General features: G+C 26.0%; 1 protein-coding gene across 1 annotated transcript; it reads left to right on the forward strand.

Moving 5' to 3' along the window:
- The first annotated feature begins 1,799 nt into the window (after positions 1-1,799).
- Positions 1,800-14,102, forward strand: LOC115716886 (branched-chain amino acid aminotransferase 2, chloroplastic). The gene is made up of 9 exons (XM_061115776.1): positions 1,800-2,048; positions 2,142-2,334; positions 6,306-6,482; positions 7,440-7,571; positions 8,053-8,148; positions 8,370-8,486; positions 11,235-11,333; positions 11,869-11,981; positions 13,781-14,102. Exons 1-9 carry the CDS (start codon positions 1,996-1,998, stop codon positions 13,893-13,895), a joined length of 1,095 nt encoding a protein of 364 aa, XP_060971759.1. The 5' UTR covers positions 1,800-1,995; the 3' UTR covers positions 13,896-14,102.
- The last annotated feature ends 811 nt before the right edge of the window (positions 14,103-14,913 follow it).

A 14,913-nucleotide genomic window follows, 5' to 3' on the forward strand; every position in this document is an offset into this window, starting at 1 on the left:
ACGACTAGGCAGATGGCCGAATTCGGCTAGGTGATCGAATATGAGTTCTACACCCTTTGAAACATCCATATCTGTCCAAAAAATTTGTTTTCTCTCCATAAAATCGATATCTCACTCTGTAAAGAAATCCTAGATCTCGACGGTGGAGAGGAACGACAATGGTGGTGCTAATAAAGACGAAAGATGGATGGTGTGCTAGTGGAGACGAACTCCCTCTTTGTCTCTTTTCGATATAGCTCGATGGGGAAGAAGCCTTTGTTGAGACTTTCGTTTGGTTTGATTTTCTTGTTGAAATATTCTTCTCCATTGTAAAGCTTCTCACAGATTGAAACTATTCTTAATCTATCTTGACTTTGTAGATAGATGCTTGTTAGTGGTAGTTCGCAGACGTGTGGTTGGCAGTTTGTGGCAATTTGTAGTCCCCGACAGTTGGTGGTTCATGAATGGAGTGGCTTAGTAATATTTGGAATGGGATTTGACTATATTATTTCTTGTTTTTATTTATATACAGTTATGGAACTTTATCTATAATCTGGGTTTGTACTCACAATTCTTATATTGTTATGACTTTTGTAATCTGAGTTAATTTATAATTTTTAGTTCAAAATGTGTATTATTTGTTGAATATCATGTATTAGATATTGAGCATTTTATACCTATTTTGATTACATTGATTCATAAATTCTACTAGAATTTAAGTTTTTTTTTAAAGTATAAAAAATATAATTGTAGTAATTATATTAATTTTAGGCAAACTATTAAAAAAAAATTATAATTATCCCATTTAAATTATATAAATAGAATATTAAAAGAATATATAGAATATAATTTTAAAAGTAGATATAATGACACTTTGAAAGGGTGGCTATAATTTTTAGAGTCTGACAACGTGAGATTTTAAAAGTCTATAGCGACGCTCAGTAAGAATCTCTAAAGAGTTTTAGTGATCCACACTAAAGGGTCACTAAATATTAATTTCCCAATCATCTATATTAGCTAGTGACCCGCACTAAAAACTATGTTTACTTTGCCCCTTCAGATAAACTAGCATATATATATATATATATATGTATGCAATTTTAGTGTAATATGATATATATGGGGTGATAAGGTGGTAAAGATTTTAAGAGATGCTTTAATGCTTAGAAAATGTCACAAATAGAAAGTGATAAATATTGAGGTATGTTTATTGTTATTCAATACTCTAAATAAAATTATTAATAGTGGGATGTTTATGAACATTAATTGCGTTTATTATGATTGATAATAGAATGTTTATTGTATTTAAATTTAACACTATATATATATATATTTATAGAAGGAGCTTTCACTTACAAGTGTGAACACATATTTTAGTACGACTGTGAATAAGTACTTTAATTTAAATGGAATATTAGGAGGAATAAATTGAAAGTTTTCAGCTATAACATGAAAATTAATTTTATTAAAAGACTTCAATAGATTGTTATTCCTACTTGTTTAAATTAATTACCACTTTAATTTTAGTTAGTCTTTTAGAATTCATAACAAATTAATTATAACTATTTCTATATAACAACTCCCGCACCCACTATTATTATATTATTATAATATCATTCAAATTCAGATGGCATTCGCATGTATATGTATTCGTATATATACTCATCGCGTTTTTGGTTTGAAAAAAAAAAACATGCACAAGTTTTTTATGCATTTAATTATTTGATATTATAAGTAATAATAGACATGAACAACTATCTATATTATCATATGAAAAAGCATCTTAATATTAAAAATAGAATTGTTTTTGTCGTGGAAATTTAAAGTATAGGAATATGTTCCTATTTGATTATAATATTTATTACTTTACTCATTTGAAGTGTGTATAAATACATGTTCGAATTTGGAAGACAACGAACAGCTTAATTGGAATATATATTTCTTTTCTTCACTATACTGTTATATCGTCCTTAATTACTCATTGCCATTAATAGTATTATATTGTTATTACTATTTATGGCTCGTCCTTCTAATTTGCCAACAATCTTGTTACCTATTACTATGAACAGGTACTAATTAAGTGCGTTTTCGTTTAGGTGTATATATACATATTTACTCTTATGTACTTATTTTTTTATTTACATGCATATGTATGTACGTAGGAATAATAATAATGGTGAAGAGGAATATGCGAAGGTGAATTGGGATGAGCTTGGTTTTAGTTTAACTCCAACAGATTTCATGTACGTGATGAAGTGCTCCTCCAAGGAAGGGGATGAGTTTGTGGATGGACAACTTACGCCCTATGGAAATATTCACTTGAGCCCTGCAGCAGGAGTCTTGAACTACGGACAGGTAATATCTATTTCTATTCTATATAAAGTGTGCCATGAGAAATTCATGGATGTGACTTTTTATTTATATTTAATAAAATAATAAAATAGTATTTATATATAATAAAATAAAAATAAAACAAATCACATTTAAACTGATATTTGATATTTGAATTGATATTATTTATATATATACAATATTATATATTGTTCTCATGTGATATTATTTAAACCATACATTTACTATCCTATTTTGAATTTAATTAAAACCAACAAAATATATATACCTAATCTTGTACGTATATCTCTCATTTTTTTTTTAATTTTTTTTATTAAAGTTAATTATTTTAAATAAATAAAAATTCATAATAAAAATTCATAATAAAAATCTAATTTCTAAATTTTCTCTATTACTATACTATTTTGAATTTAATTAACAACAATAAAATATAGGGTAAATACTTATTTGGTACCCTGTGTTTTGTTAAAATACATACTTAGTACCTTATGTTTTGAGTAATGATGAATTAGTACCCTCTATTTATAAAAACTACTCATTTTAGTACCCCAATGCATTTAAGATTTTAGTATTCCTAAACTACCCTCATTTTAATATTAATCTGATTATTATATCTATTTAATAGAAAAGTAATTTATTAATTATCATATATTAATTCCAGAATATAAAATAATTTCAATAAATAAATTCTATAAGACTATTTTCCTTTTTTTTCTTCCATTCTTTCTCGATTATTCCTCTTCTCAAGCCCAAGGCATCGCCGTCGACAATGTCAGATCTTGGTTTGAGTGATTGTCATCCTTGTGATGGCAAGTTGAAGGTAGCATTAGCTTGCGAGGTTGGTGTTCCCGACTTTTGGGTTAACAACATCGCTGACGAAGGTGGACAGAGAAGCCGAGTTTTGGATTGTCGACGACGGGAACGGGGATATGCTTGTGTACCTGGATGATAGATTCAAGATTTAAGTTTTCAAGGGAGACGATTTTAGTTTTTTTTTTTTTTGGTTCACTCACCACATTGGATTTAGATTTATGTTTTTATTGAAGTGTTTGCTCTTGGCTTCAAATCTGTAACAATTTGTGAGTTTGTTGTTAGATTGATTTGAGAATATGGATTTTGGAATAGTTTTAGAATTGTTGAATTTATTGAGTTTGATTTTGGCATTTGGATTTGATTTGGGTTCTGGACTATAGTTTGTTTTGATGTAAGGGTTCTCAAATGGTTAAACTTAAGTTGATGAAAATTATGAATGCATGAATTATTTGACTTTATTTTATTATTGGCTTTTGATTCAATGCTTCGACTTGGATTTGGGTATGATTTGAATATATGTTCTAATTACTTTTGATTATAACATGCTAGAATTGGCAATATTATTGAAGTTGGAATTATCTGGATTAATGAGAAGTAGAGCAGATGAATGCAATATAATATTAGTGGATTGCCTTTATTTTAAATTTATTTATTTAATTATATTAAATTATTTTTGTAATTTAGAATTACATTTTACTAAATTTATTTTTAAATAAATATTTTAATTATTTTTTATGCTAAAGTCAATTAATAATTTTTTATCCATGTATAAAAATCAGTATGATGGTTTATAATTTATTTATTTTTATTAAATGAATATAATAAACAGATTAATATTAAAAAGAGGGTAGTTTGGGAATACTATATTTTTTCATTTTTTTAATATAAATTTACTATAAACATATATATTTATACAAAAAAAATAGAGATAAAAAATAGTAGTGAAAAGATCCAAAAAAATTTCACATAAGCTTCAAACACACTCTAAAAAAAAGTATCATTTATAATTCTATGTGTAACTAATTTATTTGTTTATTTGGATGATTTTAGTCTATATATCTCAAATTATACTTTTTAATTTTTATAATTCGGTTATAGCAAGTAAGAATATTTGGGTTGATGTAATCATAACAGTATATATATATATAGCTTTAGTTGAGCATGAATTGTCCATTTGATTTTGTTTTAAGTTTAAATTTTACAATTGTATTTGAATACTTAGCTATATATATATGTGGATCTTGAGTTTATCGGGTTAATTAATTTGTTGAAAATATATGTTTACTGATTTGCCCAAAACAAATATACATAAACACATACATTTTGTTGAATCCAAATATACATAGACACATATATTTTTTTGAATCTATCATGGAGTGCTATGAGATTGATGAGAGACTTCAAGAGAAGAATGATATTAAGATAAATTTGGAGAGCATTGCTTTGTTATAATATTATTTGGAAGCTATCATATTTCTTGTTTTTTATATTCTTTCTTTCATATGTCCAGTTATATGCCTGCTACCCCTATTCTTTATAATTTTATTACCAGTTCGAGTTAAGTGTCCATAGTAAGTGTGTAGCATTATTATTTTTTAAATATATTTAAAGCTAATCTCCATTCTCCTCTTCTCTTTCTGTAAATTTTAAATTTGACTTTTCACTATTGATTTTCAAATAACCCCACACACTAATTAAAATTAGTTTTTAAACTATTTTAAATTATATGATTATTTATTGAATCTTTCTCAATTAAATTATAGAGCACCTAACATAAAATTAACTATACGTGCCTTGCACGTAACTTTCTTCTAGTATATAAATATATACATATTCATTTAAAGGTTAATAATAATCTTCAGAAGGTAAGTTTTTAGTTAGTTTTAAAGAAATTTGTATTAAATTATTAAATGTTTTGTTAATAAATATTCAAATAAAAAAAATAGCGACAATAATACACAAAATAATATTTTTTGTAAAGTGTTAGTACTCATTATGATAAGTATTTTAGTTGCTTACAAGACATGTGCGTTTACTAATAGAAAGAGGATAATGAGAAAAATAAATCGGTTTAAAATAAAAAAAAAAATTAATCTAATATTTTATTATGCTCTTTACTAAACTGTTTGGAAAAAAAACAAAAATTATATTATTTTGTTTATATAATTAAGAAAGTTAATCAGGATGCTTTAATTTCACAAAATTGTCATTATTAGAATTTAAATATGTAATTATTTTTGTTTATAGATTTTTAAAGGGCATATTTGTATTTTAATTAATGAAATAAAATAATTTAGCAAAGCAAAAAATATTCCCTATAAAAATGGGAGAGAACCTTTTTATTTTTTTCTTTTACTAATTTGTGTGGGCCCTATATTTTCTCTCTTTCCAAAATTTAGTATATAACTATATGAGAATCAATACTATACCATTCGTTCTAATTCATGCATAATGAATTTTAAAAACTAATTTTACTAGCTTCTTCTAATGTGTTCATACAAATGTAATTTTTAGTTTTTTTTTATTATTTTTGGTAATATATAGTTTGATTATTTGTATTTTAAAATGCAAATTGTTATTTTTGGATTTTTTTTTTCTTTTTGAAAAATTGTTATTTTAAAGTTTGATAATGTAAATTTTATTGTTTGGATCTCAAAATTGGCTCAGACTAATTCGTGGCCATGTCTGAAAGTTTTTTTTTTTGGTGTTGCTTCTAAACTAAGACACATAGTGTAAAAATGAATTGCACACCCGTAAATATTAGTTTAAAACTCTAATACCCAAAAGTTTCGGTTTAAAATTGACACTAATATTAAGAATATAACTTTTTGTTATTATGGAATAGGTGTCGTTCTATGAACTCACAAAACCGATACTAAAAATACATTTTGTAATATTGTTAGGTGATAACAAAAATGTTTATTTAAGAGATTTAAGTATTATTGACTTTATTTTTTAAATTTAGGTACTTATTAGAAACAAATTGAATATAATTTGTGTAGTTATGATACAAATTCCACTTATTTTTATTTCATAATTATTAATTATTAATTTTTTTGACATGTATCATAATATAATTCTTAAAACAAATAAATAAATTGAAAAATTCCGGGCGATTTAGTTAATGATAATTAATTAAGTAGTAGTTGGGCGGTGTGTAGGGATTATTCGAAGGTTTGAAGGCATACAGAAGAGAAGATGGTGGTATTCAGGTATTTAGGGCAGAGCAGAATGCGTTGCGCATGAAGTTGGGCGCAGAAAGACTCTGCATGCCTTCTCCATCCATTCACCAATTCCTTCACGCACTCAAACTCACTGTCCTCGCCAACAACCGTTGGGTACATTACATATATACATACTAATAACATTTTTACTTCCCTATTTTATTTATTTATTTTTGCTAGAACATGAGTTCAAAAATGGATCAAACAAATTTTGATGATATTATTGTGGTATTTTGGTTTTAACAAAGTCTAGTGTGTATATATATATATATATATATATATATATGGGACCTATATATATCTTGATCTTATATGTAACTCTCTAATTTCTTTATTTATTATTCACTATTAGTGATAGGGGTATGATGGACACCAATAGAGGGTAGAATGTGAGAAAGTAAATTAATTATGATGCACATGCTTTTGTTTTAATTCTATTTAGTTAGTTAATTAACTTTAGAGTACTATTAGAGCTACTCTTACATTGTTAATATGTCTAGAAATAAATTGTCATATATAAGATAAATTAGCTACTCCTCTCACTGTTAATTGGTTTTAAAATAGAACCTCATGCACCTTATTTCAAATTCTAACAAGTATGGATTAAAGTTTTTTAATTTTTAATTACTTTAACTAAAATATTAGTTTTTTAAAATTTATTGTTTTAATATATATTATTTAAAATTGAACTCAAAATATACATATTTTGATCCATTTTAAAAATTTAAGTAGAATTATCTCCATGGCAAATTAATTTTTTCATATACATCAAATTAACCAGCACCAAAATATTACTCGTTCAATTTTAAAATACATGGTTTGATGCATAACTATTGTGCGCACGTATATATTATTTCATGTATACTTTTGTTTAGTAAATACCAAAAAAAACTATAGAATACCCAAAAAAAAAAAACTATTATTATAATAAATAAATGAGTTATTAATTATGCAATAAGTTAATGTGTAAATGATATTAGATTATAAATGAATGGTTTAATTAAACAAGTATAGTAGTAAATATAAAGAATTTATAATTTAATTATTTATTTTTTTAATTTTTATAAATAGGTTCCACCTCCAGGGAAAGGAGCACTCTATCTAAGGCCTATGCTAATGGGAAGTGGAGCTGTACTAGGCCTAGCACCAGCACCCGAATATACTTTCTTAATATATGCTTCTCCTGTTGGGAATTATCACAAGGTGGGTCACTCTACCTCAATTCCCATTTAAATATCAAATCAAGTAATGCTATATATCTATATATAAACTAAACTGTGACTCAATAGCCAGTACGGTTTTAATAAAACATTTATGGTGAAATTTTTATGTTGGGGCCGGTATTATATTTTATATTTTCGGTACCTAAAAAGTTATAATTTTTTTTTTATATATATTATGTTGTATATATATATTAGTTCTAAGATATATATATGATAAAGTTTGTATAATTCATGAAGTAGAAAATAATTAATTACACTGATTATATAACAAAACAACAAAAAACAAACAAATAAAGAAACTTATGTATGTTTTGTATCCTACATTGTTCTAAGTAATTTGACCAACCTTTGTATGATTATATGACTCCACTCCACCTAAATTTTTTCCAATAATATATTAAATAATAAATTAATTAATAGGTTGTTATTATAAGTGTTTTAATGAATTATATATTGTATAGGGTAGAACAGCCATGAACATATATGTGGAGGACAAGCTTCATCGAGCCATTCCTGGAGGAACAGGAGGTGTTAAGTCCATCACCAACTACTCCCCTGTAAACACACTTTCCTTCATATATTATAAACATATTAATATATATTTACTACTCTATGACTCTATGTCACACGAAATTTGATATTTTTTCATAAATATTGAAGACAGTGATAAAGCAGATTGAGTAAGGATTTATTCGATATCATCATCAGTTATTGATTATATATAGTTGTGTGAATATAAATATATAAATATATACATATAAATACATTTGTTTATTAGGTTTTCCGAGCACAAAAGGAAGCAAAGGCTAAAGGATTTACAGACGTACTATTCCTGGATTCTGTGCATGGAAAATATGTAGAGGAGGTTGCTGCTTGCAATATCTTCATTGTCAAGGTAATCAATTTTAGTGTTAGTTAATTATATTAAATTATGTTATTAAAAGACAACAACAATTTATATACCTACGTACGAAGCTATAGCTGGAAGAATATATATGTATATATATCTATATAATATGACGATTTTAATAATCAGTAAAGTGTGAATTAATTAATAACATGTATGCTTATATAATTATGTACAATATACTATATCCCCGATTTTAAGTCAAAGCATTTATTCTACAAATTTGAATACATTTAAGAGGATCAAATAGAATCAGAGACAGAAACCATTTCACATATATGCACTAGATAACGATTCACAAGTATTTTGTTAAATGTATATTCTCTTGTGAGTATATATAATTAAGTTATTAACTTCTCAATTCATTCTTAGAACAACTAATTAAGATTCGAACTCGTGAAGCATTGTTAACAATGATCATGATGAATAAGTAAAAGAAATTGTTCTCTGGCTTAATTCGACGCACTTCCTGTTGGGTAGAACTTAAATCCATTACTTTTCAATGATAAGAGAAGAGAGACACAAACTTGTTTATCACATTATCTTACCCATATTCTTATTGGTTATTTTAAGATTATAGCTACTGTGCGTATTGTTGACTAAAGTGTCAAATAACAATACTTTTATATTAAAAATGTCTAGAATGGAGGGCATTATAAAAAAAACCTACCTAAGGGGCATTTAATTTCAGAGCATCTCTAATAGTGTAATTCTTCAAAAGTATTAAAAATCTCCACATCACTTAAAAATAAAATATTTATTTTATTTCTCTTTTCAATTTTTTTATGACCCTATTTTGTTTTAAAAGGTTCTAATAATAAGCACTTTTAAAAATTATTAAAATAATATTATGTTATTATTTAATATATTAAATAATTAAATTTTAATACTTTATGATAAAATAATAAAAAAAACAGAGAAGCTGTATATAAGAGCGAGACACTTCTTAATGGGTATTACTCATTGATGGTTACTAAACAATTTAATTATAAATATTAATTTTAAAAATATTAAACTATTAGATTTTGATCCAACAACGAATAATAAAAAGAGAAATTTGAATTTCTATGATTAATTTAACTACTTAATTAAAAAAATATCAAAAAATATTACTTTTTACAATTATATTAAAAATATGTTTATATACAAAATACTTAAGTCAAATTCAACTTTTTTTTTTTTATCGAAAAACTTTTTTTCTTAATTTTTTTTTTCAGCTGATGGAACAACCTCAACTCATATAATGTAAAAATGAGAGTTTTTTTTTATAATTAGATAGAAAAATAAGCATAAAAACTCAAATTTTCATAATACTACCCATGAATGGGTAATACCCATTAAGAGTGCACCCATATAAGATTATCTCTATATAAAAAAAATTACATTAAATAAAATATATTAAATTTATATATTCACATCTCTATTAGAAGATATAAATTTATATTACTATTATTATTTTTTATATATATAAAGTACAAAAATATAATTATTTAATATATATTAAATAATAATATAATATATTATTTTAATAATTTTTAGAGATGCTTATCTAACGGAATTTAATTTTTTGTTTAAAGAGAATATTTTAAAAATATACGAATATTCTGATAAATTTAACTGTGTTAGTAGAGTTAGTTTTTTTAAATATATATATATATAAACATTAATATTATTTATTTTAAATTAATTTTAATATATATAAATATTAATATATTATTTATAACATTATTATTTTTATTGTTATTTTTAATATTGGGAGTATGTTTAATTTTAATATTTTTGAACTTTATATTTTTTTTTTTATTTTTAATTTTATTATTGAGATATGTTCAATTTTAATATTCTTAAACTTTATATTTATTTTTTTTATTATTATTTTTAATATTGGGAGTATGTTCTATTTTAATATTCTTAAACTTTATATTATTTTCCTCAAATTTTTAAAACTTTAAATATTATTTTTTTAAAAAAATTAAAAAATTAATAAATGATTTCATTTAATTTATAAAATTTTAAAAATACACATAATAAAAATAAAAACTAAAAATATAACTAAATATATGTGCTATACACTTAATAGTAACCTAGTTAATTAGAACAATAAAAGTTGAAAAAATAAAATAAAATATTAATATTTTTAAGTGATGTGGAAATTTTTAACACCCTTAAACAATATCACTATTAGAGATGTTCTAAAAGATGTCATTGTTGGTCATTCTTTTTCACTCTAAAAGATGTCACAAATAACTTCATGTTATTCACGATAAAGATATGCTCTTAGTAATGGAGTGCACAATAGCATCATGGGCTCAGTTGCATTTTATAGAATTTGGTAGTAAATAATGTAATCACTGTGGTATACATGGGTATAAAAGTAGTCCCATTTTATTTTTTTTATGCCTTTAAAATTTACTTTCTCCAATGTTGCTTTGTGCCTTCGGTGTAACACTATTTTTTTAACAAGTAATCTTGATTCTAAACGAACTAAACACGATTTAAGAACTTCAGATTTTCAAAGGTGTTGTGATAAAAATTCTATGAAAATTTCTTTATATCTAAATATTGAACGCGATGGATAGCTACCTCTATCGCGCGTCTTAAGAGACTCTCATCCTAGAGAACTTATTCTTTATTTTTTCAATACCTTCTCTGCTCTAAATTATAATACCTTAAATTAAAACATGTTTAATTGAGGAAGATTTACCAAATCTGAACTCTTTTATTCATATGTTTTAGGATAATGTAGTTTCAACCCCAGCAATCATAGATGGAACGATTCTGCCTGGTGTTACACGTAAGAGCATCATTGAGCTTGCCACTAATTTTGGCTACCAGGTAACCAGATATATATATGATTCACATTGTAATAACAAAGTTATTTCTTAAATGTTTTTATTAATTTAATTTTTAAATAATATGGATATACCACAACTTTATCACAAAATATTATTATTATCTGATTTTGCCTTTCGAATATTTACATTGTCTTAATTTCTCTTAATCTATTACCATTGTCATCAAAAAGTATTCTTCTATCATAGCATTCTGAGAAATAGACACATAACTAATTTACTATCATTTTTGTAGAGTTGTGTCCTTTGAATAAACTAGTTGTGTCCCGATCGAAACTATTACCACTACCAAATCATTCTCCCAAAAATTTAGAAAATATAATTTAGTAACTGTAAGAGTAAATAATTAAAGAGCACGATTACATAGTGGCTAGCTATATTAATGCAGTAAAGTAAAAAGTTGATGTGTGATCTAGAAGAAGATATTTATATGACTATATAAACCTTATATATCCAAGCAAGATTTGTCAATATTAACTGTCCTCTTAAAAATAATATATATAATGATAATAATTAAGGTGGAGGAACGTCTAGTACCAGTAGAGGACTTGCTTAATGCGGATGAAGCATTTTGCACAGGAACTGCTGTAACTGTCAACCCTATCGGTACTCTAACATATCAGGGTCAAAGGTATATATATATACTCATTTATATACGTACATATATATATATATATCTTACCTAATATATAAAATGTCTATCTAACAGTTTTTGTTGTGCACCTAACAGAATATACCAAAAAATTTAACAGAATATACCACAAAAAAGTTAACTTTAACAGACACCTATTCAAATAGTTGTATCCCTTCATCGTATAAAAATAAAACTCTGAAAAATTACATCCAATACCTTTGTTTTGATTAGGTATATCTCATTAATTTCACTATAAATTGAGAGAGGGGCGAAAACAAAATAAATGCAAAGAAATCAATATAACAGTTTGTTTCCTCCTTCGAGCACACCACCATCACCATTAACGGCACACCACCATCACTATTAACGACACCACCGACCATTAATGGAACTACCATCGACCACCACAACAGTTACCACAATTTATTTTAATCAATCTCAAAGTCATATTCAAACACAAACTAAAAAATGAAACTGAAAAATATTATCAAATACAAAACTAAGACGAAAAACAAACCCCCAATCCAAAATCTGAAACAAGAACAAGAAAAGAAAAAAATCACTAAACCTAAATCTGAACCGCTCTACTCTCTCCCGCCTCCATCAACCTGTACGATGACCTTCATCACAAATCTCTATTATTGTCGGCGACAAAATGGAGGCCACCAATGGCCGAGAACCTGTCTCACACAATTTCTCTCACGCAATCATATTTCAAGATGACCGGAGTATCATTGATCGGCCGTCTTCCGACTCCGTCGTCTTGTGCCTATGACTTGGTAAGCAGTCAATTGTGCGAGAAGAGGAAGGAGATAAGAAGAAAGAGAGAAAGTATCGAGACAAACACTGATTTTTAATTTAAGGTTTTATTTTTTATCTTTTTAATAATTTTATAATATGTTTTTAAAATCATATAAGGATAATATTTTACAAAAAAAAAAAAAGTTACAGAAAAATAAAATTAAACGATTTCTTAAAGTAGTTTTCTAATTATTTCATAATATTACATTTTTTTAAAAACAATTAAAATATTACATTTAATATATTTAAATTATACTATTTTAAAGTTTTTCTATTTATAACAATATACTACACTATATTTAAATTTAAATATATAAATCTCGTTAGTTTTAAAGATGATAATTTCTTTCATTTAATGTATTAATTTTATGTTAAGTCTTAACTTTGTCAACGATAAAAATAACTAATTTTATAATCAATTTTTAACGACAATAAGCAACAACAATGAGAAAATGATAAATTAAAAAGAAAAAATATAATTGTAAAATGTTGTACACATCCATCAGCATCTTCATCATTAGTTAGAGTTAGAAAATTGTAAAAATTTGGAATATTCAATATTTAATGACAACATTACAACTAACAAAGATAAATATTTGTATTTTAAATTTTTTTCAAATCCATAAATTTAATTTTATTACTTTACATAAAAATTATTTCTAACTATTATATATAATTTAATTTAAGTTGTAAAATTCTGAATACAAAGAAAGATTGTTATGACAAATTTATCACAATCATTTTATTATATGTCATGCTTTGGATGTAACAAAGGAGCTAAAAAAAAATACAACGAAAGATTTCATCAAAATTATAACAAAAATTATACCAAATAGAAGATACAACGTGCAAGGCACGTAGTTACCGCCTAGTATATATATACGTATACATATATCTATAATATTAATGCATCTTCCCATTTTTATTTTATTTTTTAGTAGTCATTAAAATTAAAAACTATACCAGTTTTAATTATATTATTATGTCATGATCAGGGTTGAATACAGAACAGGAAAGGGAGCATTATGTCATAAACTGTATGAAAGGCTTGCAGGAATTCAAACTGGTTTTGTTGAAGACAATATGGGATGGACCCTCAAGCTCAACTGAAATAATAAAAGAATATTGGAGATAATGTGCTAGATATTTCAATTTTAGTTTAAGCTTAAATAAAAATAAATAAATGAATCATTGTGCTATATATATATATCGAACTAATAATTAGTAAGTTTCGATAGCTTGTAACAGTGAAAGAATAAGCAAAGGGTATTACCTACGCTAATACCTAACTAAATTATTACGTTTATGAGTCTCTCTATCTCTATTTTTTTTGTTGTGAGGAACATTTTTCTATTTTAATTAAAGAAGAAGATCCAAAATGTGGAATTTTAATAATTACTTATTATATATTATTGTGGAAGATTTTAAACATTTGGTTAGTTAGTTTAACTAACTTACCTGTCACATACGATCTACCAGTTAGAAATATTGGTCATTCGATTTGACAGTTAATTAGTTTAGTCATTTAGCTCGGTTCTTAATTCCCACTCTTTTGGAGACCTCACTATGTCTGTATAAGGTCTCGTTGCACACTCTTTTAGAGGACAATCTATAGAGAAAATTAGATAAAAAATACTGAGTGACGAGAGGGTTGTTCAAGATTTTGGCATGTGTGTTTAATTGCCTACGGTTGTCCCTGATTTTGCCCAATGTACGTGGACCAACCAGACAAGGACACGTGGACACAAACATTTTAGCACTTAAATTAATGGCTAAGTCTTTGTAAAGAAAGGCATTATCTTGAATATGCCTCCCGGAGAAGGCATGCAAGGTGTTGTATGCTCCCGAAGATCAAGATGGCATCAAAGCATCTCCGGGAGGTGTCAGGCTTCCTCTGAGCAGTCATCTCGCATTTAATGCCGCATGGGAGGAGGCGTGTTGGAACTGCCACACGTAATAAAGTCTGACGACACAACCCCCGATCTGCACCTACGAGACTATGACCACTGGAGTCTAATGACGGCTACTTTGTGAAGAATCACATCGGTCAAAAGGGAATAAGGACAACCCTCATAAAATCCCTACAGCACCTAGGGATTTGACCATGCATTACCCATGGTATATTCAT

Source organism: Cannabis sativa, chromosome 5 (genome assembly GCF_029168945.1).
Source record: "Cannabis sativa cultivar Pink pepper isolate KNU-18-1 chromosome 5, ASM2916894v1, whole genome shotgun sequence".
Classification (NCBI taxonomy): domain Eukaryota; kingdom Viridiplantae; phylum Streptophyta; class Magnoliopsida; order Rosales; family Cannabaceae; genus Cannabis; species Cannabis sativa.